Below are 27323 nucleotides of genomic sequence, written 5' to 3'. Positions count from 1 at the left end.
TTATATATATATATATATATATATATATATATATATATATATATATATATATATATATATATATATATATATATATATATATATGCGTGCACACAAAAATGACCTACCAGATAAGGACTGGCTACAATACATTTTGAAATAAGCCATTCAGCTATGACGTAAAAGTAAGGAAAAATCGGAGACCGAAGTCCGTACATGTCCTCTTGAAGTTCCATTTGACGATATTTGGTGACGTTGTTCGCTAGCTGGGGCGGTGAGAACTCGTAGGTTCGAAACCCGTAGCCATAGCTCTCAATGTGGGCAACTAGTGGAGGAAGGAGGAGATAGTTCTACACGTTCATACACACAGGATCATATAGCAAGTGCACAGACATGTGATAACTAGAGGATAACGAGACATGTGATAAGTAGAGGATAACGAGACATGTGATAAGTAGAGGATAACGAGACATGTGATAACTAGAGGATAACAAGACATGTGATAACTAGAGGATAACAAGACATGTGATAAGTAGAGGATAACGATACATGTGATAAGTAGAGGATAACGAGACATGTGATAACTAGAGGATAACGAGACATGTGACAACTAGAGGATAACGAGACATGTGACAACTAGAGGATAACGAGACATGTGATAACTAGAGGCTAACGAGACATGTGATAACTAAAGAAGAAATAAATCAGTGTCGAACTTAATGATACACGCGTCACATCGAATCAGAGATTACACGATACTGAAGACAAAATGTCTCCACAAAATGGCCACTAACAATAATATAAAGCAGTCTGAAAAGTTTTGGGACCAAACTCACGGCTGTTCTTAGAACAAAACTCACGGCTGTTCTTAGAACCAAACTCACGGCTGTTCTTAGAACCAAACTCACGGCTGTTCTTAGAACCAAACTCACGGCTGTTCTTAGAACCAAACTCACGGCTGTTCGGCAACAAAGCCGCAGCTGCCTTAGATGAACAATTTTTTTTCCCCCATAAAACTCTGGTTAGGTTTTTATGCTTTAGAATTGAGAAAAGTGTGAACTTTATGGAAAGTATTAGATTTATAGATCTATTAACAAACTCAACCCTTTAATAAAACTACGCGGCTTAATCTTAATTGGTTATTTTTTTTTTTTTTAGCTTGACAGCCCACATTCAGTCCTCTCAACCTATAGACATGTGCATTATAACCAGGGAATGTGTCTTCGCTAGTAATACAAAGTGTATTTTTTTCTAAACTGGCTCAAATCAATAGATCAGTATCGAAAGGCAATAGTCGGCTGAATGTAAGTCACACAAATCAATACGAGATTAACAATAAAACCAAAAGACATTAACTAAAGGAAACACGTCAATAGCACAGTGTGTGTGTGTGTACGTCAATAGCACAGTGTGTGTGTGTACGTAAATAGCACGATGTGTATGTGTGTACGTCAATTGCACGGCGTGTGTGTGTGTTCGTCAATAGCACAGTGTGTGTGTTCGTCAACAGCACGGTGTGTGTGTACGTCAATTGCACGGCGTGTATGTGTGTACGTCAATAGCGCGATGTGTATGTGTTTATGTCAATAGCACGGTATGTGTGTAGGTCAATAGCACGGTGTGTGTGTGTGTTTGTCAATAGCACGGTGTGTGTGTTTGTCAATAGCACGGTGTGTGTGTGTACGTCAATAGCACGGTGTGTGTGTGTGTACGTCAATAGCACGGTGTGTGTGTGTGTGTACGTCAATAGCACGGTGTGTGTGTGTGTACGTCAATAGCACGGTGTGTGTGTGTGTACGTCAATAGCACGGTGTGTATGTGTGCACGTCAATAGCACGGTGTGTGTGTACGTCAATAGCACAGTGTGTGTGTGTACGTCAATAGCACGGTGTGTGTACGTCAATAGCACGGTGTGTGTGTGTACGTCAATAGCACAGTATGTGTGTGTACATCAATAGCACGGTGTGTGTGTGTACGTCAATAGCACGGTGTGTGTGTGTACGTCAATAGCACGGTGTGTGTGTGTGTACGTCAATAGCACGGTGTGTGTGTGTGTGTACGTCAATAGCACGGTGTGTGTGTACGTCAATAGCACGGTGTGTGTGTGTGTACGTCAATAGCACGGTGTGTGTGTGTGTGTACGTCAATAGCACGGTGTGTGTGTGTACGTCAATATCACGGTGTGTGTGTGTACGTCTATAGCACGGTGTGTGTGTGTGTACGTCAATAGCACGGTGTGTGTGTATGTCAATAGCACGGCGTGTGTGTACGTCAATAGCACGATGTGTATGTCAATAGCAATATAACGTGTGTGTATTTATAGATACACACGTGACCTTGTTGAAATAATTAGATCTATATGACGACACGAATTCTCCAACGTTGAATTCTTTATTTTGGCATTAAGACTTTACCGGGGTATTGAGACTTGACGTTGGCATTGAGACTTTACCGGGGTATTGGAACTTTACCGTGGTATTGAGACTTTACCGTGGTATTGATACTTTATCGGGGTATTGAAACCTTACCGTGTCATTGAAACTTTACCGTGACATTGAAACTATACTATTACGACCTTGGGTATTCGCAAAACGAATGAACCCTAAACATTTAGATTAAATATGTCGCAAAACGAATGAGCCCAAAACATTTAGATGAAATATGTCGCAAAACGAATGAACCCAAAACATTTAGACGAAGTATGTCGCAAAATGAATGAACCCAACATAATAATGTAGATGATGTATGTCGCAAAATGAATGAACCCAACATATGTAGATGAAATATGTCGCAAAATGAATGAACCCAACATATGTAGATGAAGTATGTCGCAAAATGAATGAACCCAACATAATAATGTAGATGAAGTATGTCGCAAAATGAATGAACCCAACATAATAATGTAAATGAAGTATGTTACTCACCTTCTATCGATTGGTATACTTCATCCGGGTGGACCATCCACCAGTTTTGGGGCTGGATGACGTAATACACACGAAAGGTCAAGGTTAGAGCGGTGATAACAGACGGCGAAAGGCAAGATGGCAGAAGTGAGAATTCTGCTCCGTGTCTGCCCTCAGAGACACTTCCAGCCCTTGTATCAAACTTTTCCGATGTTGTCGTTCTTTGTTTAGATTTCCCCATTTTTCAAACCTCGCCTTATGACTTCAGTAGTTAATTGAGTCACTGTCTAAAGGGAATCCAAAGAGAAAGGAGCTTCATTACAACATATCATCAATACTCAATACCATACATTATTTTGAGTTGAAACTTTCATGATACAATAAACTATACAAGTTTACACTACCAGTTTACATATTAAAGTCTTGCATCAAAAGATGAATCTCTTGACTGACCCCATCCCTACAAGTTTACATTTTACAGTGATGCTAAATACAGTCAAGAAAAATCGTTCGTCGGCCCGTTCTTTCTATAAACTGTTTGCTTCACAAAATATTATTTTCTATAAACTGTTTGCTTCACAAAATATTATTTTCTATAAACTGTTTGCTTCACAAAATATTATTTTCTATAAACTGTTTGCTTCACAAAATATTATTTTCTATAAACTGTTTGCTTCACAAAATATTATTTTCTATAAACTGTTTGCTTCACAAAATATTATTTTCTATAAACTGTTTGCTTCACAAAATATTATTTTCTATAAACTGTTTGCTTCACAAAATATTATTTTCTATAAACTGTTTGCTTCACAAAATATTATTTTCTATAAACTGTTTGCTTCACAAAATATTATTTTCTATAAACTGTTTGCTTCACAAAATATTATTTTCTATAAACTGTTTGCTTCACAAAATATTATTTTCTATAAACTGTTTGCTTCCCAAAATATTATTTTCTATAAACTGTTTACTTCACAAAATATTATTTTCTATAAACTGTTTGCTTCACAAAATATTATTTTCTATAAACTGTTTGCTTCACAAAATATTATTTTCTATAAACTGTTTGCTTCACAAAATATTATTTTCTATAAACTGTTTGCTTCACAAAATATTATTTTCTATAAATTTAATTTGGAAATCATTCGTTTCCAGATCAGATTTTTTTTAATTTAGAAAAAGTAAATAACATGGCAAGTTTAGTGCTAGTGAATGGTGCTGCTAGTCTAGTGCTAGTGAATGGTGCTGCTAGTCTAGTGCTAGTGAATGGTGCTGCTAGTCTAGTGCTAGTGAATGGTGCTGCTAGTCTAGTGCTAGTGAATGGTGCTGCTAGTTTAGTGCTAGTGAATGGTGCTGCTAGTCTAGTGCTAGTGAATGGGGCTGCTAGTCTAGTGCTAGTGAATGGTGCTGCTACTCTAGTGCTAGTGAATGGTGCTGCTAGACTAGTGCTAGTGAATGGTGCTGCTAGTCTAGTGCTAGTGAATGGTGCTGCTTGTCTAGTGAATGGTGCTGCTAGTCTAGTGCTAGTGAATGGTGCTGCTAGTCTAGTGCTAGTGAATGGTGCTGCTAGTCTAGTGCTAGTGAATGGTGCTGCTAGTCTAGTGCTAGTGAATGGGGCTGCTAGTCTAGTGCTCGTGAATGGTGCTGCTAGTTTAGTGCTAGTGAATGGTGCTGCTAGTCTAGTGCTAGTGAATGGTGCTGCCAGTCTAGTGCTAGTGAATGGTGCTGCTACTCTAGTGCTAGTGAATGGTGCTGCTAGTCTAGTGCTAGTGAATGGTGCTGCTAGTCAAGTGCTAGTGAATGGTGCTGCTAGTTTAGTGCTAGTGAATGGTGCTTCTAGTTTAGTGCTAGTGAATGGTGCTGCTAGTCTAGTGCTATTGAATGGTGCTGCTAGTCTAGTGCTAGTGAATGGTGCTGCTAGTCTAGTGCTAGTGAATGGGGCTGCTAGTCTAGTGCTAGTGAATGGGGCTGCTAGTCTAGTGAATGTTGCTGCTAGTTTAGTGCTAGTGAATGTTGCTGCTAGTTTAGTGCTAGTGAATGGTGCTGCTAGTCTAGTGCTAGTGAATGGTGCTGCTAGTCTAGTGCTAGTGAATGGTGCTGCCAGTCTAGTGCTAGTGAATGGTGCTGCTACTCTAGTGCTAGTGAATGGTGCTGCTAGACTAGTGCTAGTGAATGGTGCTGCTAGTCTAGTGCTAGTGAATGGTGCTGCTAGTCTAGTGCTAGTGAATGGTGCTGCTAGTCTAGTGCTAGTGAATGGTGCTGCTAGTCTAGTGCTAGTGAATGGTGCTGCTAGTCTAGTGCTAGTGAATGGTGCTGCTAGTCTAGTGCTAGTGAATGGTGCTGCTAGTCTAGTGCTAGTGAATGGTGCTGCTAGTCTAGTGCTAGTGAATGGGGCTGCTAGTCTAGTGCTAGTGAATGGTGCTGCTAGTCTAGTGCTAGTGAATGGTGCTGCTAGTCTAGTGCTAGTAAATGGTGCTGCTAGTCTAGTGAATGGGGCTGCTAGTCTAGTTCTAGTGAATGGTGCTGCTAGTCTAGTGCTAGTGAATGGTGCTGCTAGTCTAGTGCTAGTGAATGGTGCTGCTAGTCTAGTGCTAGTGAATGGTGCAGCTAGTCTAGTGCTAGTGAATTGGGCTGCTAGTCTAGTGCTAGTGAATGGTGCTGCTAGTCTAGTGCTAGTGAATGGTGCTGCTAGTTTAGTGCTAGTGAATGGTGCTGCTAGTCTAGTGCTAGTGAATGGGGCTGCAAGTCTAGTGCTAGTGAATGGTGCTGCTAGTCTAGTGCTATGTTGTCTGCATTCATAAATAAATACATTTTCATCATAAATGCTAAAATATTAGAGCATAAAGAAAGTTTTTGAAATCGCTTTTCGATCTAATAGTAAAACTAAAGTTAATAGGTGGAACATTACATATAACCAAAATATTGTTCATTAAGCTTAGATCTTACAATTTTGAATTAGCTACTTCCTTTTGAGTTCTTTAAAGATTATTTTTAACCCCTCCCTCCCTGCCTACGCCACTGACCTAGTTAGTTAAACCTTATTCTCTATAGTATTTGGTTATTGACTATTAATACAATAAATAATGCAAAGTCTATAATACATTTTATTTGGATTCGACGATCGGAACAAACTTTTCTGAAGCAACATTTCTACCATGAACTTTAAAAAACGTATTGTAAAAAAAATAATTAAAACTAGGTTACAGATAAGCGCCGTAGCGTAACAAGTGAATAACCGCATCAAGTAGCGCTCTACGGCGTATTCTGTGGATAGCTTATACAAGAAGAAAGGGCTGACTCCAGTTGATAATAGCGACTTAACAATACACATAACAAAAGTAGATGGCTGGGCAAGAGACGTCATCACATACACAGGATATAAGGTTTAGAAGTTACCAGACAACACAGAGGCGTAGCGACCCTTCCCGGCGCCCGGGGCGAACTTTCAGTTTGGCGCCCCCCCCCCCATATATATATATATATATATATATATATATATATATATATATATATATATATATATATATATATATATATATATATATATATATACGCGTGTGTGTGTTATGTAGTCATCTGTGTGCTTTGTTTTGATGGTGGTGATGACTGCAGTGAGGGTTGAGGTAACAGTTTAAACTTTGATTTAATAACGCCAACACACGTACGATTTTAAGACTTTTAATACACGAAATAAACTAGCACAGAGTTCTGCCACGGAGCACAAGACACACACTTCCACACGATAACAAGTCTAGCATTCAACTAACTTAATTCATTCGCACGGCCCCAACTTCACCCTAAGGTAACCCAAACCCTGCCTAACCCCAGCAGTCCCGCGAGGGGCGGGCGCTTGACCTATGCATACATTAACTCGAACTTTTTACGACTGGGACAACTACAGGCTATTCTGACTTGTATCTAGTAAGGGGACGTTCAATCAAATACACTAAGGGTTATTCTTATTACAGCTATTATGATCTATCTAATCTACAATTAAACAATATAGTAGTGTGGCCATAAATACTATTAAGATTTAAACCATATTCTATCCTAGTTTTCTATTCTATGCTAATCCCAGTTATAACAGTGTGTATGTGTGTGCGACAGTCTGGAAAAAAATTAACAATTACGCTGATTGTCGTTCCCTAAAACTTCACTGGACGCCAATTAAATTCCCCTTAAGATGCCGAAACGAATAAAAAGTAAAAAATCAAAAGAGCTTAGAAAAGTGGGCTTCATCGAACCCGAGAGGTTCGGTAATTCAGTCTCAGGGCTTCCGCGGAGGTCAAGACACACACCCGACTCATAGGATTCACGATCGGATTTTGTCATTGTGGACGATACAACGTTTAAGAAGGGTTCAGTGATTGCGCATATGAAACTGGTGGGGTTCGGTACTCCAAAAAGTTAAGAACCACTGCTTTAGAGTGTATTTTGTAGAAGGTGCAAGCCGTATTTGGTCTACTTTTGGTCGTGTCTTTAGAACAATTTCGATAATAGTAGGCCAATATTGAAATTTTGAATTATCAGTTAGGTTGAACAAAGTAATAATCAGTACAATATACTAATTTTCTTCTCTCTTAAAACTTTGGCAAAGAGTGTCGCTTTCCACCACCCGCTCCGACAGTCTGCTATTTTACGGATAGCGATGCAAGAATCCGTGATATTTATTTCTCTTTAATGAAGTGATCCAGTTAAGATGTAATGCAATCAAGTAAAAGTATCTGATCTCTCACGATGAAGTTGAGAGAATCGTAAGAATCGTACTAAGAACCAGTCGCGTTATTACTTAGCAAAACTGGGTAGTGAAATCGTACATTAAGTGTTAATACAATTAATTTCTTTTCTAAGTTTTAAAAGAGTTATCTAGCAACCGATCTAGTACAAATCCTGCGATTTTTGTTAGTGAAAAAGCGCCCCACCATCTTGGACAAAAATGGTAGAGCGGATTTTAAACGTCACTAACTCTTTTTTATGTTACACAATCGTAAAATACGCTTTAGTTCAATGGGTTTCTTTTCTTAGTGATATCGATCATTTATGCCTTAATCCGTTGTGAATTTTTCCGATTTTAGTCTTCGAAAAAGCGCCCCCCCTCCCCATCTAGGAAAGCTGGAAAGCGGTTTTTCCGGTCACTGTTTCTTAAAGATATACGTTTTACAGTTATACAATCAAGGAAGAAAACAGATAAATCAGTATGCAAAGTCTCTCAGCCGTTAAATTTCTTTACTTTGACTGTTTATAATTCAAAACTGCAGCTTAAAATGAGCTTTTAATTATTTTTTTCTACCCCTTTTGGCGCCCCCCTAGGGTCGGCGCCCGGGGCGGCCGCCCTCCCCGCCCTCCCCTAGCTACGCCTCTGAGACAACATACATGTTATATAAGATTTAGAAGTTACCAGAAACAATATACATATGACATAAGGTTTAGAAGATACCAGACAACATACATATGATATAAGGTTTAGAAGTTACCAGACAATATACACGTGAAATAAGGTTTAGAAGATACCAGACAACACACAAATGATATAAGGTTTAGAAGTTACCAGACAACATACATGTTATATAAGATTTAGAAGTTACCAGAAACAATATACATATGACATAAGGTTTAGAAGATACCAGACAACACACAAATGATATAAGGTTTAGAAGTTACCAGACAACATACATGTTATATGAGATTTAGAAGTTACCAGACAATATACGTAATATAAGGTTTAGAAGTTACCAGACAACATACATATGATATAAGGTTTAGAAGTTACCAGACAATATACACGTGAAATAAGGTTTAGAAGTTACCAGACAACATACATGTTATATAAGGTTTAGAAGTTACCAGACAACATACATGTTATATAAGATTTAGAAGTTACCAGAAACAATATACATATGACATAAGGTTTAGAAGTTACCAGACAACATACACATGATACAAGGTTTAGAAGTTATCAGACAGAAAAATAGAAGTCAACAACAATTCATAAGAAACGTCACCTGTCTGTGTGCATGCCACAGTCTCCACAGTTTGAAACAAAACACTTTACGGCTGGGTGTTGAACGAGTTGTCTCCCCCAGACAACCCAACCAGGCCGGCGGTGAAAACAAATGAATTCCGAAGGTCAAAATACGTGGGGCGCAGGTAATGTGAGGCGACACAGGCTGAACTCAGGTGTTCGCTACGCTTCAAATCTTCTGCCTACCTGCGGTCGTCTTTTAGTTTCACACATGAGAAATAACGGGAAGATTATACCACATGGCTACACCGTCTTTAAACTTAAGGAAACTGTAATGAGATTTGTTTTAATAAACCGGGAACGATCTCCCCTAAACTTTCTCGAATATTCTTATATAAAAAAACAGGGGATAGGAACTCGGGATATAGACATGAATTTTAATCCATTTTAAATACTTAAACTTTTTAAAAATAGAATAAAAACTTGTAGAAAAAAGAATTGCGCACCAGTGAACGCCAAATAAAATGTGCATAATAGTGCGGAATATTATTAGTACTTTAGAAATTTACATTAGTTTTTTGAGAAATCAAAAATAGCGTAAATTAGTACTTCCGGTCAACGGAAATTACTCAAAATTTGACAGAAGGTAGAGAATTAGATCTTTTACTTACATGTGAAATTTCATTTATCTATCTAAAATAGTACTCAATTTATAGGCTTTTGAAAAATTCAAAGTAAAAAGGTACCACTTCCGGTTATCGGAAATCGCTCAAAAGTTGATACGGATCTACGATTTTGATAAAATACTTATATATGAAATTTCATCAACCTAGCTGTAACGGTACTCAAGTTATGTGTTTACAGACACACACACAGACACACACACAGACATACACACAGACAAGATTGCAAAATTATGCTTTTCCGTATCAGTGAGGTGTAAAACGTCGAGATTTGCAAAAATATCAAATTTTTTTTTGCACGATTACAAGACTTTCTCTATAGGCCTACTTCGTATATACGAGAAAGTAAAAAGGGTTATAACCATTTATTTTATCTTGACAATGCATGAAAAAGAACAGCATATTATTGAGTCACAAAGATGAATCGTATGGTGGGTACGATCGTTTAATCGTGTATGTTATGGGATGTTTTGATAAGCGGTTGGTATTTTTAAATAACCTAACATTTGTATTGGCGTATAATATCTAATGTCCTACATTCCCCCCCCCCCCCCCCCCCCGGTTTTACAATGTGACTACATGAAGAACAGTTTAAAATTACTCACAAAATTACATGACAGGTTGTGATCCTGGAATTGAAAGGTTAAAAATAAGATAAGGATAGGGATTGGAATATATTTCCGGTGGATAATAGCAGGGGGGGACTAGAACTGTTACGCCGTTGTTAAGATTAATTAATAAAAACTAATAATCTTTTTTTTCTGGGCCTATATAGGTCTTTAACTAAGTCATTTTTAGCGCAATTTCCATTCTGGAGAATTGCGTTTATTAACTCGTCATTTCTGGGAATGTATGGATGGATGTGTGTCCGCAGCTTTAATTCGTCTTTAAGTCGTATCTCCTCCTCAACGAAGCAATATCGAGGACTAGTTCCAAAAGCAAATATGTTAAGCAAGTTTCGAGGAAGAACATAGGCCAAAAACATTCCTGGAATTCCTTCCTGAATTTCCCGGAAAAGCCAAAAAACCTCGAAAAAATGCAGTTTTTGGCCCATATCTCGGCAACCAGACCACTTAGCGACTTGAAACATTTACCAATCAATTCCTGCCATAATTAAGAACAATATTGCCGAAGAAAGTTTTCAAAAATATCCTTTCGTTCGGTCACAAAAAAAATTTTAAAAGCGCGACAACTATACACCCCCTACACGTCCGCATTATTTAAAAATTACATTATACATAATACATTACAGTACTATATAGCAAAGAAGGCAGTGGAAGGCAAAGCAAAGGAGGGTAAATCATGTGTGTTGGCTGGCTTAGCAGCGAACTGCGCGAGACGCAGGCGAAGGAGGAGGAGCTATGATTTATCTCGATTTAAAATTGTTATGGATAACATAAGGAAATTGCGCTTAAATTGTCGTTAGACTTTTTAATAACTTGTTTTTATTTAGACAAAGCGCAAACTTCTAAGTTTAAACATATCTACCTCCTTTGATTGTTTAATTTTTAATTTTATTCTTTAGAATTCCGTCTTCGTGTCTGTTTAGCCTGGCGGCATATCACGTGACGGCATATCACATGACGGCATATCACATGACGGCATATCACATGACGGCATATCACATGTACATGACGGCATATCACATGACGGCATATCACATGACGGCATATTACACGACGGCATATCACATGACGGCATATCAAATGACGGCATATTACACGACGGCATATCACATGACGACATATCAAATGACGGCATATCAAAAGACGGCATATCACATGACGGCATATCAAATGACGGCATATCACATGACGGCATATCACATGACGGCATATCACATGACGGCATATCACATGACGGCATATCACATGATGGCATATCACATGACGGCATATCACATGACGGCATATCACATGACGGCATATCAAATGACGGCATATTACACGACGGCATATCAAATGTACATGACGGCATATCAAATGACGGCATATCACATGACGGCATATCACATGATGGCATATCACATGACGGCATATCACATGACGGCATATCACATGACGGCATATCAAATGTACATGACGGCATATCAAATGACGGCATATCACATGACGGCATATCACATGACGGCATATCACATGACGGCATATCACATGACGGCATATCACATGATGGCATATCACATGACGGCATATCACATGACGGCATATCACATGACGGCATATCAAATGACGGCATATTACACGACGGCATATCAAATGTACATGACGGCATATCAAATGACGGCATATCACATGACGGCATATCACATGATGGCATATCACATGACGGCATATCACATGACGGCATATCACATGACGGCATATCAAATGTACATGACGGCATATCAAATGACGGCATATCACATGACGGCATATTACACGACGGCATATCACATGACGGCATATCACATGACGGCATATCACATGATGGCATATCACATGATGGCATATCACATGACGGCATATCACATGACGGCATATCAAATGACGGCATATTACACGACGGCATATCAAATGTACATGACGGCATATCAAATGACGGCATATCACATGACGGCATATCACATGATGGCATATCACATGACGGCATATCACATGACGGCATATCACATGACGGCATATCAAATGTACATGACGGCATATCAAATGACGGCATATCACATGACGGCATATTACACGACGGCATATCACATGACGGCATATCACATGACGGCATATCACATGATGGCATATCACATGATGGCATATCACATGACGGCATATCACATGACGGCATATCAAATGACGGCATATTACACGACGGCATATCAAATGTACATGACGGCATATCAAATGACGGCATATCACATGACGGCATATCACATGATGGCATATCACATGATGGCATATCACATGACGGCATATCACATGACGGCATATCAAATGTACATGACGGCATATCAAATGACGGCATATCACATGACGGCATATTACCAGCCGACCCCGCCGGCAGAGCTATTCCTGTGACCTGGTATGTGGAGTTGTGGGCAGATAACGAGCCCAGTGAGTGATAGCCTCCAACATGTAAGTAGGTCTCATTCGGTGTAGAGAGTTCTCAACTTTTACACAGAGTTTTTGATAGCCTCCAACATGTAAGTAGGTCTCATTCGGTCTAGAGAGTTCTCAACTTTTACACCGAGTTTTTGATAGCCTCCAACATGTAAGTAGGTCTCATTCGGTGTAGAGAGTTCTCAACTTTTACACCGAGTTTTTTATAGCCTCCAACATGTAAGTAGGTCTCATTCGGTGTAGAGAGTTCTCAACTTTTACACAGAGTTTTTGATAGCCTCCAACATGTAAGTAGGTCTCATTCGGTCTAGAGAGTTCTCAACTTTTACACAGAGTTTTTGATAGCCTCCAACATGTAAGTAGGTCTCATTCGGTGTAGAGAGTTCTCAACTTTTACACCGAGTTTTTGATAGCCTCCAACATGTAAGTAGGTCTCATTCGGTGTAGAGAGTTCTCAACTTTTACACCGAGTTTTTTAAACTGATTCACTTTGATTCTTAGTGAGAATGCTAAACAAATTAATTTTAGACATGAGTTCATGAGTGGTGGTAACCAAATATAAAATCTAAATACAGCTTTACAAGTTGTTACATTTGTTATTTATTAAATGTATTAGACATCTTGTCGGCAGTTTAAAATATAACAAGTATTTCAATTCCTGCCCAAATGATGTAGAAATATTATTGGCCTCTTGCTAAAATGTCAATTTAATGTATGCCTTTTACTAAACTATGTAATACGAGAAAAATGGCCCGTTGAGGAAGGGTACAACGGGCGCTAGGCTGAAAGTGCTGTCTCTTTTCTCTAAACTAAAACCAACCCACCCCCCCACACACCACCCCCCACCCCCACCACCCCCACCCCCCCACCCCCACACACCACCCCCCACCCCCCACACACACCACCCCCCCCCCCACACACACCGCCCCCACCCCCGCCCCACCCCCCCCCCCCACCCCCCACCCCCAAAAAAAAAAACATGTCTACCGTCCCATTCAACGAAATATAATTATATACTTTTTCCAGTGTCCGCCCCCTCCCAGAAAATTCTACCCCGCCCCCGAAAATTTCAAGTACCCCCACCCCTCTCCGGGGAGGAAAAAGTCTGAAAGAAACACTGGTGTCGCGCTTAGCCACTACCCGAAGAATTGCATTAAAGAAATTGCAAGAAAACTACTTTTTAGATTAGACACATTAATAAGGCGGTAATTTTATTATAGAGTATCGATGAAGAAATTTCTTTTGAGTTAGGGAGGGGGGGGGGGCTCAGACGTTCTTACGCGGGGGTGGGGCTTCGCCCCTACCCGAAGAATTGTATGAAAGAAACTCTTCACGCAAACCACTTAGATAAGACAAAATTTCCTTTTTATTCAATGTTTACTCTCCGGTTTGAGATTATTTTCTACTCTGTGCTAAATGTGTCGACGTCATACTTCGTTTTTCGAAATACTATGCATGTTTTTAATCTGCTTGTGTTTTCTCTAGAGCGTTCTTGTCAGATAGATAGATAGACAGACAGCGAAACTATTATTATAGATGATGTTTGCTTCATTCTAAAATATGTAAATATGATTGGCATCATGCTTAAATATGTAAGTAAAGTGTTTTCCCTAATATGTAAATGTTTTTGACATCGAGAAAATAAAGAGTGTAAATATATTCTTGACATCGGGAAAATAAAGCAGTTGCCGGGCACTGCCGCGCAGAGGCGCGTAGCTAGGGGAGGGCGGCCGCCCCGGGCGCCGACCCTAGGGGGGCGCCAAAAGGGGTAAAAAAAAATAATTAAAAGCTCATTTTAAGCTGCAGTTTTGAATTATAAACAGTCAACGTAAAGAAATTTAACGACTGAGAGCCTATTCATACTGATTTGACTGTTTTCTACCTTGATTCCAGCTTTCCTAGATGGGAAGGGGGGACGCTTTTTCGAAGACTAAAATAAGAAAAATTCACACCGGATTAAGGAATAAACCGATATCACTCAGAAAAGAAACCCATTGAACTAAAGCGTATTTTACTATTGTGTAACATAAAAAAGAGTTAGCAGACTGTCGGAGCGGATGGATGGGAAGCGACACTATTTGCCAAAATTTTAAGAGAGAAGAAAATTAGTATATTGTACTGATTATTACTTTGTTCAACTTAACTGATAATTCAAAATTGCAATATTGGCCTACTATTATCGAAATTGTTCTAAAGACATGACCAAAAGTAGACCAAATAAGGCTTGCACCTTCTACAAAATACACTCTAAAGCAGTGGTTCTTAACGTTTTGGAGTATCGAACCCAACCAGTTTCATATGCGCAATCACCGAACCGTCCTTAATAGTTGTATCGTCCAATGACAAAATCCGATCGTGAATCCTATGAGTCGGGTGTGTGTCTTGACCTCCGCGGAAGCCCTGAGACTGAATTACCGAACCTCTCGGGTTCGATGGAGCCCACAGTTCTAAGCTCTTTTGATTTTCTTTTTTTTTTTTTGTTTCGGGAATTGAATTGGCGTCCAGTGAAATTTTAGGAACGACAATCAGCGTAATTGTTATTTTTTTCCAGACTGTCGCACACACAAACACACACACACATACATACACACACACACACACACACATATATATATATATATATATATATATATATATATATATATATATATATATATATATATATATATATATATATATATATATATATATATATATATATATATATGGGGCGCCAAACTGAAATTTCGCCCAGGGCGCCGGGAGGGGTCGCCACGCCTCTGCCGCGTGAAAAAAAAATGTGTGCCTAGTAAACTCTGGACAACGTAGAAGAATCTACATCGAACAGTTACTGTTTGATGCGAGACCATGTAGCGTTGGCATGTATGCACGAGCTAGCCGTCCATGTTTAATATTATTATTCACGTTCCTTGGGACGGTTTACGTTTTATTTTTATTTATCTTAGACTGCATTCCTTGATAATGTCAATATCACTAGCTACTTTTGTCATGACCTTTCCTTAGTGACCTAGTGTTATAGAATTGTTAACAAAATTTCCAGCTAATTCTTTTCATGGTATACTTAACACTTAGTTAAATTATTTTGGACACGTTTACTTGTAAGTTTTAATTAAAATTGTTTTTTTTGTGTAAACCAAATAGCCACCTAGACACCAATATGTCTATATGTTAATCGTGCCGTTTTTTTTTTTGTTTTTTTTTTGTAGATCCCCTTTATACCATTATATTTTAAACACCGTTTCTATTTTTCTGAAGAATAATAGAATGGGTGCAAAGCTTGAAAATTCACACAGAAATCAGATGTATAAATCAGCTTGAAAGAAATGGGTGAAATTTCGTTCGCAATAGGACGGAGACAAAAGCACGTGAATTAGCTTGTGAGAAAAAACATGCTGCATAAATAGACTGCTTTTTATTTTATTTTTTAAAGCTGTCTTGTTTCAACGGGTTTTTAATTGATTAATTACACGTCTTTAAAAAGTCTTTTTCCCGCTATTTTCTATAAAACATTGCTTCTGTTGTCTGCTAGAGATGACCTCTATAAACATTGCTTCTGTTGTCTGCTAGAGATGACCAGAGTTTCTTCCAGGCATCTCTTCGGGGGGTCAAAGCCCCCCCCCCCCCCGAAAATGTTTTACCGCCCCCCCCCCCCCCCCCCCCCGAACGAAATGAAATTTATATAATTTATATAGAAAATATATACTTTTAACAGTGTCCGCCCCCCCCCCCCCCCCCGAAGAAAGTTTACCGCCCCCCCCCCCCCCCGAAGATTTCAAGTGCCCCCCCCCCCCCGGAGAAAAAAGTCTGGAAGAAACACTGGAGATGACCTTTATAAAACATTGCTTCTGTTGTCTGCTAGAGATGACCTTTATAAAACATTGCTTCTGTTGTCTGCTAGAGATGACCTCTATAAAACGTTGTTTCTGTTGTCTGCTAGAGATGACCTCTATAAAACATTACTTCTGTTGTCTGCTAGAGATGACCTTTATAAAACATTGCTTCTGTTGTCTGCTAGAGATGACCTTTATAAAACATTGCTTCTGTTGTCTGCTAGAGATGACCTTTATAAAACATTGCTTCTGTTGTCTGCTAGAGATGACCTTTATAAAACATTGCTTCTGTTGTCTGCTAGAGATGACCTTTATAAAACATTGCTTCTGTTGTCTGCTAGAGATGACCTCTATAAAACATTGCTTCTGTTGTCTGCTAGAGATGACCTTTATAAAACATTGCTTCTGTTGTCTGCTAGAGATGACCTTTATAAAACATTGCTTCTGTTGTCTGCTAGAGATGACCTTTATAAAACATTGCTTCTGTTGTCTGCTAGAGATGACCTTTATAAAACATTGCTTCTGTTGTCTGCTAGAGATGACCTCTATAAAACATTGCTTCTGTTGTCTGCTAGAGATGATCATGCTTTCTGTAACCAGAACAAACACAGTGAGGATCGCCCACCCCCACTCTCCCCCTCTCTCCTGCAGCAATCTATATATATAATTCTCCTCTTCGAGCCGTTAGAAAACAAGCTGCAAACGCTCTCCCTACCTCCCTACCCCTACATGGTTTTAGTGAGCTGTGTTCACTCTAAATGTTTACAAGCAGAGCCAACGATTTTAAACGTAGGGGGGGGGAGGGGAAGGAAGGGGGGGGGGGGTTATGGTCCTTAACGAGCTACTTATAGTGTTTTAAAGAAATATTTTCAGTGTCAGCGTTGGTACTGTCGAATTCACAAATTATGAATTATTGAAAATTAGAAACAACTAAATAGCGGCGTATGTTATGCCGCGGGCCGGCTCGTATTACTAAAACGCTGACTTCGGCCTACAAAGTTAGCCTGCTAGATATAATGTTGATCTATAATTAACACCAATAGCTGTGAATGCTTGAAATACTTTTAATTAACGACCATGTAAATTATTGACATAATTGTCTCATTAACTCCATGTGTAATATGTCAGATAAGACCAGCACGATGTCGACAGACAGTGGGACTGTCCACAATTTACCTGACAGCATACTCAAGAAGTTACCTAAACTTTCATCTGTGACAGACAGGTAATGCAGGTGTAAAACATACTCAAGAAGTTACCTAAACTTTCATCTATGACAGACAGGTAATGCAGGTGTAAAACATACTGAAGAAGTTACCTAAACTTTCATCTGTGACAGATAGGTAATGCAGGTGTAAAACATACTCAAGAAGTTACCTAAACTTTCATCTGTGACAGACAGGTAATGCAGGTGTAAAACATACTGAAGAAGTTACCTAAACTTTCATCTGTGACAGACAGGTAATGCAGGTGTAAAACATACTGAAGAAGTTACCTAAACTTTCATCTGTGACAGACAGGTAATGCAGGTGTAAAACATACTCAAGAAGTTACCTAAACTTTCATCTGTGACAGACCGGTAATGCAGGTGTAAAACATACTCAAGAAGTTACCTAAACTTTCATCTGTGACAGATAGGTAATGCAGGTGTAAAACATACTCAAGAAGTTACCTAAACTTTCATCTGTGACAGACAGGTAATGCAGGTGTAAAACATACTCAAGAAGTTACCTAAACTTTCATCTGTGACAGACAGGTAATGCAAGTGTAAAACATACTGAAGAAGTTACCTAAACTTTCTTCTGTGACAGACTGGTAATGCAGGTGTAAAACATACTGAAGAAGTTACCTAAACTTTCATCTGTGACAGTCAGGTAATGCAGGTGTAAAACATACTGAAGAAGTTACCTAAACTTTCATCTGTGACAGACAGGTAATGCAGGTGTAAAACATACTGAAGAAGTTACCTAAACTTTCATCTGTGACAGACAGGTAATGCAGGTGTAAAACATACTCAAGAAGTTACCTAAACCTTCATCTGTGACAGATAGGTAATGCAGGTGTAAAACATACTCAAGAAGTTACCTAAACTTTCATCTGTGACAGACAGGTAATGCAGGTGTAAAACATACTGAAGAAGTTACCTAAACTTTCATCTGTGACAGACAGGTAATGCAGGTGTAAAACATACTCAAGAAGTTACCTAAACTTTCATCTGTGACAGATAGGTAATGCAGGTGTAAAACATACTGAAGAAGTTACCTAAACTTTCATCTGTGACAGTCAGGTAATGCAGGTGTAAAACATACTGAAGAAGTTACCTAAACTTTCATCTGTTACAGACAGGTAATGCAGATGTAAAACATACTGAAGAAGTTACCTAAACTTTCATCTGTGACCGACAGGTAATGCAGGTGTAAAACATACTGAAGAAGTTACCTAAACTTTCGTCTGTGACAGACAGGTAATGCAGGTGTAAAACATACTCAAGAAGTTACCTAAACTTTCATCTGTGACAGACAGGTAATGCAGGTGTAAAACATACTGAAGAAGCTATCTAAACTTTCATCTGTGACAGACAGGTAATGCAGGTGTAAAACATACTGAAGAAATTACCTAAACTTTCATCTGTGACAGACAGGTAATGCAGGTGTAAAACATACTGAAGAAATTACCTAAACTTTCATCTGTGACAGACAGGTAATGCAGGTGTAAAACATACTGAAGAAGCTATCTAAACTTTCATCTGTGACAGACAGGTAATGCAGGTGTAAAACATACTGAAGAAATTACCTAAACTTTCATCTGTGACAGACAGGTAATGCAGGTGTAAAACATACTGAAGAAGCTATCTAAACTTTCATCTGTGACAGACAGGTAATGCAGGTGTAAAACATACTCAAGAAATTACCTAAACTTTCATCTGTGACAGACTGGTAATGCAGGTGTAAAACATACTGAAGAAGCTATCTAAACTCTCATCTGTGACAGACAGGTAATGCAGGTGTAAAACATACTGAAGAAGCTATCTAAACTTTCATCTGTGACAGAGTGTAAAACATACTGAAGAAGCTATCTAAACACATGTTTGACTACATGTCAACGAGAGCTCATCTTAAAAGCAGACCCTAATAGGGGTCATCAGTGAATGGCGTCATTAAACGTTAGCTATCTTGGTGAACCAAGATTTTAAAACCACATCTCGATGAATTAAATTTCCGTGTCGAGTCAGTAATGAGCATCTCGCGAGATCAGCAAAGTAAGACAATCCCTACATAATTGTTTTTATTCTATGAATTGATGAACCCTTAATTTTTTTATACCGAATATGATAAATTGAAATAAAACTAAAATGAGGAAGAGTATTTTCTTCAAAATCCTTTCATCAGATTATAATGAAATGATGAAGATAATAATTATATTAGAACTGCTGCATCTTTGACCTTCAAACACAAGAGAACTTTATTCCACGCCTAAAATCTATTAACACAATACTTATTTCCTCCTTTTCTAACATAGGTTCAGCTACACATTACATTTTCTAACATAGGTTCAGCTACACCTTACATTTTCTAACATAGGTTCGGCTACACGTTACATTTTCTAGCATAGGTTCGGCTACACCTTACATTTTCTAGCATAGGTTCGGCTACACCTTACATTTTCTAACATAGGTTCGGCTACACCTTACATTTTCTAACATAGGTTTTGGCAACACCTTTCATTTTCTAACACATAGGTTCGGCAACACCTTTCATTTTCTAACAGGTTTTGGCAACACCTTTCATTTTCTAACACATAGGTTCGGCAACACCTTTCATTTTCTAACACATAGGTTCGGCAACACCTTTCATTTTCTAACACATAGGTTCGGCAACACCTTTCATTTCGGCAATGCTGGTGGCTTTTGGCACCCACCATTCCCTCTCGGTGCCGACACTGACTACAGGACACACCTACGTAATATCACGGATATGGAGATACGTCCTGATGATGTCATGATATGTTCATACCCCAAGACAGGTGAGTCTAATATCCTAAGACAGGTGGGTAATACCCCAAGACAGGTGCGTCTAATATCCCAAGACCGGGCTATCGACTCTAAAAAACTGCGTTTAGAAGACAGATACCAAGATTACACTGTAAAACTTACCTTAATATACCAATGTTCTATTCGTACCATATAGGTCTCCATTGGCAAATGGAAATTATGGCCATGCTCATGCAGAAAACAGGGACGATGGATACAGAGACGGAAGAGAAACTTTGTTTCTTAGACGCTAAACCTGTGCCTTCCTTCACCAGTAGGCCCTCCCCTAGGCTCATTGTAACCCACGTGCCCTTTAGGTTAGTTATAAATCATATGCCCTTTTGGTTAGTTTTAATAATGTGTCATTTAAGTCGTTTATAAGTCACGTGCCATTTAGGAAACACTGGTTATAAGTCACGTGCCATTTAGGTCAGTTATAAGTCATGTGCCCTTTAGGTCAGTTGTAAGTCATGTGCCCTTTAGGTCAGTTGTAAGTCATGTGCCCTTTAGGTCAGTTGTAAGTCGTGTGCCCTTTAGGTCAGTTGTAAGTCATGTGCCCTTTAGGTCAGTTGTAAGTCATGTACCCTTAAGGTCAGTTGTAAGTCATATGCCCTTTAGGTCAGTTCTAAGTCATATGCCCTTCAGGTCAGTTGTAAGTTGTGTGCCCTATAGGTCAGTTGTAAGTCGTGTGCCCTTTAGGACATTTGTAAGTCATGTGCCCTTTAGGACAGTTGTAAGTCATGTGCCCTTTAGGACAGTTGTAAGTCATGTGCCCTTTAGGACATTTGTAAGTCATGTGCCCTTTAGGACAGTTGTAAGTCATGTGCCCTTCAGGTCAGTTGTAAGTCGTGCGCCCTTCAGGTCAGTTGTAAGTCATGTGCCCTTTAGGTCAGTTGTAAGTCGTGTGCCCTTAAGGTCAGTTGTAAGTCATATGCCCTTTAGGTCAGTTGTAAGTTGTGTGCCCTATAGGTCAGTTGTAAGTCGTGTGCCCTTCAGGACATTTGTAAGTCATGTGCCCTTTAGGACAGTTGTAAGTCATGTGCCCTTCAGGTCAGTTGTAAGTCATGCGCCCTTCAGGTCAGTTGTAAGTCATGTGCCCTTTAGGTCAGTTGTAAGTCGTGTGCCCTTTAGGTCAGTTGTAAGTCATGTGCCCTTTAGGTCAGTTGTAAGTCATGTTCCCTTTAGGACATTTGTAAGTCATGTGCCCTTTAGGACAGTTGTAAGTCATGTGCCCTTTAGGTCAGTTGTAAGTCATGCGCCCTTCAGGTCAGTTGTAAGTCATGTGCCCTTTAGGTCAGTTGTAAGTCGTGTGCCCTTAAGGTCAGTTGTAAGTCATGTTCCCTTTAGGTCAGTTGTAAGTCATGTGCCCTTTAGGTCAGTTGTAAGTCATATGCCCTTTAGGTCAGTTCTAAGTCATATGCCCTTCAGGTCAGTTGTAAGTTGTGTGCCCTATAGGTCAGTTGTAAGTCGTGTGCCCTTTAGGACATTTGTAAGTCATGTGCCCTTTAGGACAGTTGTAAGTCATGTGCCCTTTAGGACAGTTGTAAGTCATGTGCCCTTTAGGACATTTGTAAGTCATGTGCCCTTTAGGACAGTTGTAAGTCATGTGCCCTTCAGGTCAGTTGTAAGTCGTGCGCCCTTCAGGTCAGTTGTAAGTCATGTGCCCTTTAGGTCAGTTGTAAGTCGTGTGCCCTTAAGGTCAGTTGTAAGTCATATGCCCTTTAGGTCAGTTGTAAGTTGTGTGCTCTATAGGTCAGTTGTTAGTCGTGTGCCCTTCAGGACATTTGTAAGTCATGTGCCCTTTAGGACAGTTGTAAGTCATGTGCCCTTCAGGTCAGTTGTAAGTCATGCGCCCTTCAGGTCAGTTGTAAGTCATGTGCCCTTTAGGTCAGTTGTAAGTCGTGTGCCCTTTAGGTCAGTTGTAAGTCATGTGCCCTTTAGGTCAGTTGTAAGTCATGTTCCCTTTAGGACATTTGTAAGTCATGTGCCCTTTAGGACAGTTGTAAGTCATGTGCCCTTTAGGTCAGTTGTAAGTCATGCGCCCTTCAGGTCAGTTGTAAGTCATGTGCCCTTTAGGTCAGTTGTAAGTCGTGTGCCCTTAAGGTCAGTTGTAAGTCATGTTCCCTTTAGGTCAGTTGTAAGTCATGTGCCCTTTAGGTCAGTTGTAAGTCATGTGCCCTTAAGGTCAGTTGTAAGTCATATGCCCTTCAGGTCAGTTGTAAGTCATGCGCCCTTCAGGTCAGTTGTAAGTCATGTGCCCTTTAGGTCAGTTGTAAGTCATGTCCCTTTAGGTCAGTTGTAAGTCATGTGCCCTTAAGGTCAGTTGTAAGTCATATGCCCTTTAGGCCAGTTGTAAGTTGTGTGCCCTTTAGGTCAGTTGTAAGTCGTGTGCCCTTTAGGACAGTTGTAAGCCATGTGCCCTTTAGGACAGTTGTAAGTCATATGCCCTTCAGGTCAGTTGTAAGTCATGCGCCCTTCAGGTCAGTTTTAAGTCATGTGCCCTTTAGGACAGTTGTAAGTCGTGTGCCCTTTAGGGCAGTTGTAAGTCATGTGCCCTTCAGGTCAGTTGTAAATCATGTGCCCTTCATGTCAGTTGTAAGTCATGTGCCCTTCAGGTCAGTTGTAAGTCATGTGCCCTTTAGGACAGTTGTAAGTCACGTGCCCTTTGGGACAGTAGTAAGTCATGTGCCATTTAGGACAGTTGTAAGTCATGTGCCCTTTAGGACAGTTTAAGTCATGTGCCCTTTGTGACAGTTGTAAGTCATGTGCCCTTTAGGTCAGTTGTAAGTCATGTGCCCTTTGGGACAGTTGTAAGTCATGTGCCATTTAGGACAGTTGTAAGTCATGTGCCCTTTAGGACAGTTGTAAGGCATGTGCCCTTTGGGACAGTTGTAAATCATGTGCCCTTTTGGACAGTTGTAAGTCATGTGCCCTTTAGGACAGTTGTAAGTCATGTGCCCTTCAGGTCAGTTGTAAGTCATATGCCCTTCAGGTCAGTTGTAAGTCATGCGCCCTTCAGGTCAGTTTTAAGTCATGTGCCCTTTAGGACAGTTGTAAGTCGTGTGCCCTTTAGGGCAGTTGTAAGTCATGTGCCCTTCAGGTCAGTTGTAAATCATGTGCCCTTCATGTCAGTTGTAAGTCATGTGCTCTTTAGGACAGTTTTAAGTCGTGTGCCCTTTAGGGCAGTTGTAAGTCATATGCCCTTTAGGACAGTTGTAAGTCATGTGCCCTTCAGGTCAGTTGTAAGTCATGTGCCCTTTAGGACAGTTGTAAGTCATGTGCCCTTTGGGACAGTAGTAAGTCATGTGCCATTTAGGACAGTTGTAAGTCATGTGCCCTTTAGGACAGTTTAAGTCATGTGCCCTTTGGGACAGTTGTAAGTCATGTGCCCTTTAGGTCAGTTGTAAGTCATGTGCCCTTTGGGACAGTTGTAAGTCATGTGCCATTTAGGACAGTTGTAAGTCATGTGCCCTTTAGGACAGTTGTAAGGCATGTGCCCTTTGGGACAGTTGTAAATCATGTGCCCTTTTGGACAGTTGTAAATCATGTGCCCTTTAGGACAGTTGTAAATCATGTGCCCTTTAGGACAGTTGTAAGTCGTGTGCCCTTTAGGACAGTTGTCCAAGTTTGTTGCTGTGTGGCGTGACACCTCGTTTTAATCTGGAGTGATGACGTCACTTGGTGGAAGGCTTGTATTAAACTTGGTGGAGTGATGACGTCACATGGTGGAAGGCTTGTATTAAACTTGGTGGAGTGATGACGTCACTTGGTGGAAGGCCTGTATCAAACTTGGTGGAGTGATGACGTCACATGGTGGAAGGCTTGTATTAAACTTGGTGGAGTGATGACGTCACTTGGTGGAAGGCCTGTATCAAACTTGGTAGAGTGATGACGTCACATGGTGGAAGGCTTGTATTGAACTTGGTGGAGTGATGACGTCACTTGGTGGAAGGCTTGTATTGAACTTGGTGGAGTGATGACGTCACATGGTGGAAATCTTGTATTAAACTTGGTGGAGTGGTTACGTCACTTGGTGGAAGGCCTGTATTAAACTTGGTGGAGTGATGACGTCACTTGGTGGAAGGCCTGTATTAAACTTGGTGGAGTGATGACGTCACTTGGTGGAAGGCCTGTATTAAACGTGGTGGAGTAGTGATGTCTTCCAACACAACCGAATACATATGCACTAATACATACAGCCTAATGTTTGAGTTCTACCAACACTAACACTAGTTCTACTTCTTTTTCAGATATCTACCCAAGCAAGCCTTAGAAAAGAAAATTAAAATCATCTACTTAGACAGAAACCCAAAGGATGTCCTTGTGTCTTATTACAACCATATGCACAAACATGTATCGCCGTTACATTACCCTGGGACATTTGAACACTTTGTTTACCAGAACCTGGAAGTTGGTTGTGAGTTATTTACCCTTAAAGTTGTAGATCGCGTTACCTCATCATTTACTTCGTGTTTTTTTTCAGGCTGATATTTTTTTAAAATTACAATTGGGTTAAGCTATTGAAAGAAATTTTAAAATAGTATTAGCTTGTATTTCACATAAACAAGCTGAAAGTTTTATTTTTGCTACACTAAATGATTTGTTACAAAGCCACTAGCTCTGATTCTTTCGGGATAATTAATTCCCTTTAACCGCAAACCAGTTTTCTCTCGGATATAATATTGACCTACAGCAGTTGTTTGTTGTTTTGAATGATTCCATATTGAAAAGGGGTCACATTAAAGTAATGGCAAGCATTCGTTGTAAATTTCATCTCCTTCAATACGTTAATATGTCTTGTTACCTCAACCTATGTTAGTCATCAAATATCAATCAGATTTTATTCTGTATGTTAGACAGTCAGCCTACCTATAACCATCACATATTAAAGATGTCAGTAGCGTCACAAGGCGGGGATGGGGGCGCTGTCCGTACCGGGTGACACCATCGTAAAATTTAAAAAAAAAAAAAACTTTTTATCCAATTAATAATAATTAAATAATAGAATCGAGGGGTGACACCAAGCGAAAATATTTTTTTCTAGTTGGTTGGGGTGACACCTGGGTGACACCAGACCTAGTGAGACCACTTTGTGTTTTACCGCATACTTCAACACCTATTGTTTTAATGTGTGTTTTACCTCATACTTCAACACTTATTGTTTTAATGCTCCATAGATTTCTACGGAGACATGTTTAGTTATTTGCTAGAGTGGCAAGAAGGTATTGACGCTCACCCCGAAGTTCCCATCTACGTTTCGATGTACGAGGAGTTGAAACTGGTGAGTGACATAATGTCCCGTTTGAGAACTGACTTCAACTGATATTTTGGCTCAACTATTGCGTAACACTTTATTTAGGATATGCCAGTTCTGCTCACATTTAGGAAATTGTGCACATGTTCATCAACATTCAACTGTTGTTGTTTTTTTTGTTGATTTTTAGTTGTTTTTTTTGTGTGGGGGGGGGGATATCATTTGGTTTTATAGTACTAAAGTGGGTTAGTTATAATATACAGTTTTGGTTCTATTCTTGGCTAGTGTATGCAATAACTTCTCGGGTTGGCTGTGGTGTATAGCTTTGTCACCTTTTACTTTTTTTGCTATATTAGAACAAATTGATAAATGTGCACCATCTTAGTGTCGCCAGTAAAACTGATGTTAAATGTACTAACTTCTATGTTCACCATCTTTGTATCGCCCGTAAAACTAATGTTAAATGTACGAACTTCTATGTTCACCATCTTTGTATCGCCCGTAAAACCGAGGTATAATTTCTGAAACAGGATGAAAGAAAGGGCGTAAAAAAACTGAATAAGTTTCTAGACACAGGCTGTAGCGAGGAGCTGTGTGAAGAGATTGCCGATACCTGCAGCTTTGGCAACATGAAACAGTTCAAAGAAATGACCTCATCGGAGATGCTTAAGTCTTTGTTTCGTAACAACAAAAACAACTTCTACAGAAAAGGTACTGCCAGATATCAGAATCTTTAAGTAGGAGGTGATTTTAAACCTAATAAGTCACGTTTCAATCGGGTTTTGGGTAAAAAATACTTTTAGAGCTAAGTTTAATGAACAGTTTTCGTGATATGTTGTATGTTTTTTATCTTTAAAATAATGTAACCTTCAGGTGACGTAGGTGACTGGAAAAACTGGTTCACTGTGGCTTTGAACGAAGAATTCGATAGAGAATACAAGAAACACATGTCGGGCTACAGAACTCTTTACAAATATACCCTACAGTGAAATAGTCAAGTCTATTACAACATCATTTGAGGCGTTACCAGATTTTTCTTCCAGACTTCTCTTCAATGGGTGGGGTGGGAGGGGGGGGGGGGGGCTCCCCGGAGAAAAAAGTCTGAAAGAAATACTAGGCGCCACTTTATGCGCAGTAGAACTTCTGTTTACTTAATTATTCCATTGCCCTGGTTTTCAATACACAGAAGTTTTCTCCCATTTCTTTTTATTTTGTTGCTTTTAAATATAATTTGTACGTGAAATATTGTTTTAATTTGAAGTCGTCCATGAATAGTGTTATACATCGGACATCGCTATACAAGTGGTCTCCACCTTTTTTTATCAAGGGGATATGCTTAGATTATTTATATATATATATTTTTTTTTTTTACAATTTAAGATCTAAAGCCTTTTGAACACTTTTAACGTGTTTGACACATGAAAGTAAGTATTAAATAGCAAAAAAGAAAAGGTTGAAAACAACTTTGGTTGTCGTTCACTTATAGCAATCAAATTTAAAAGGCTTACTTATATTTCAGTATATATTAAAACTTTTGTCCCGACAACTTTTTGAAAGAGCTACTGGTCAGAATTCTACAATCTCTGAAAAAAT

General features: G+C 39.4%; 3 protein-coding genes across 11 annotated transcripts in view; 1 reads left to right on the top strand and 2 right to left on the bottom strand.

Annotated features, from left to right (window-relative positions):
• LOC131952845 (uncharacterized) overlaps window positions 1-8982 on the bottom strand; it is a 40578-nt gene extending 31596 nt beyond the window's left edge. The window contains exons 1-3 of the mRNA XM_059315734.1: window positions 8885-8982; window positions 2904-3169; window positions 108-304 (exon numbers count right to left, since the gene is read on the bottom strand). Of these exons, the coding sequence (XP_059171717.1) occupies window positions 108-304; window positions 2904-3123 (417 nt within the window). The 5' untranslated portion in view covers window positions 3124-3169; window positions 8885-8982. The remainder of the gene's footprint in view (window positions 1-107; window positions 305-2903; window positions 3170-8884) is intronic.
• A 1120-nt stretch (window positions 8983-10102) lies between these two features.
• Window positions 10103-12217, bottom strand: LOC131952850 (keratin-associated protein 10-8-like; the record flags this gene model as incomplete). The annotated part of the gene is made up of 2 exons (XM_059315742.1): window positions 10103-10156; window positions 11606-12217. Coding segments are annotated over 2 exons (666 nt in total), but the record flags the coding sequence as incomplete, so codon positions are not given.
• A 351-nt stretch (window positions 12218-12568) lies between these two features.
• Window positions 12569-26795, top strand: LOC131952869 (sulfotransferase 1B1). Of its 9 annotated transcripts, none has more exons than XM_059315772.1 (8): window positions 12579-12631; window positions 17575-17671; window positions 20315-20469; window positions 20634-20793; window positions 24727-24893; window positions 25654-25757; window positions 26261-26441; window positions 26604-26795. In XM_059315772.1, the coding sequence occupies exons 2-8, from the start codon at window positions 17589-17591 to the stop codon at window positions 26717-26719; spliced, it is 966 nt and encodes a 321-aa protein (XP_059171755.1). In that variant the 5' UTR covers window positions 12579-12631; window positions 17575-17588; the 3' UTR covers window positions 26720-26795. The 9 variants fall into 9 exon arrangements, with proteins under 9 accessions (XP_059171758.1, XP_059171755.1, XP_059171757.1 ...); XM_059315773.1 differs by lacking the exon at window positions 12579-12631 and adding an exon at window positions 12944-12971; XM_059315770.1 differs by lacking the exon at window positions 12579-12631 and adding an exon at window positions 13032-13039.
• The last annotated feature ends 528 nt before the right edge of the window (window positions 26796-27323 follow it).

The sequence above is a fragment of the Physella acuta genome, unplaced genomic scaffold (assembly GCF_028476545.2).
Source record: "Physella acuta isolate Inbredline_101_S28 unplaced genomic scaffold, ASM2847654v3 ptg000891l, whole genome shotgun sequence".
In the NCBI taxonomy this organism is placed as follows: domain Eukaryota; kingdom Metazoa; phylum Mollusca; class Gastropoda; family Physidae; genus Physella; species Physella acuta.
This window is presented reverse-complemented; position numbering and strand designations above follow the sequence as displayed.

What these genes read in the sequence shown, in the direction of transcription:
- LOC131952869 (XM_059315768.1), top strand. Translation starts at nt 15,454, where the DNA reads ATGCGAGACCATGTAGCGTTGGCAT. An exon ending in TGTACGAGGAGTTGAAACTG is followed by an intron (nt 25,758 to 26,260) that starts GTGAGTGACATA and finishes TTTCTGAAACAG; the next exon opens with GATGAAAGAAAGGGCGTAAA. An exon ending in AAACAACTTCTACAGAAAAG is followed by an intron (nt 26,442 to 26,603) that starts GTACTGCCAGAT and finishes TGTAACCTTCAG; the next exon opens with GTGACGTAGGTGACTGGAAA.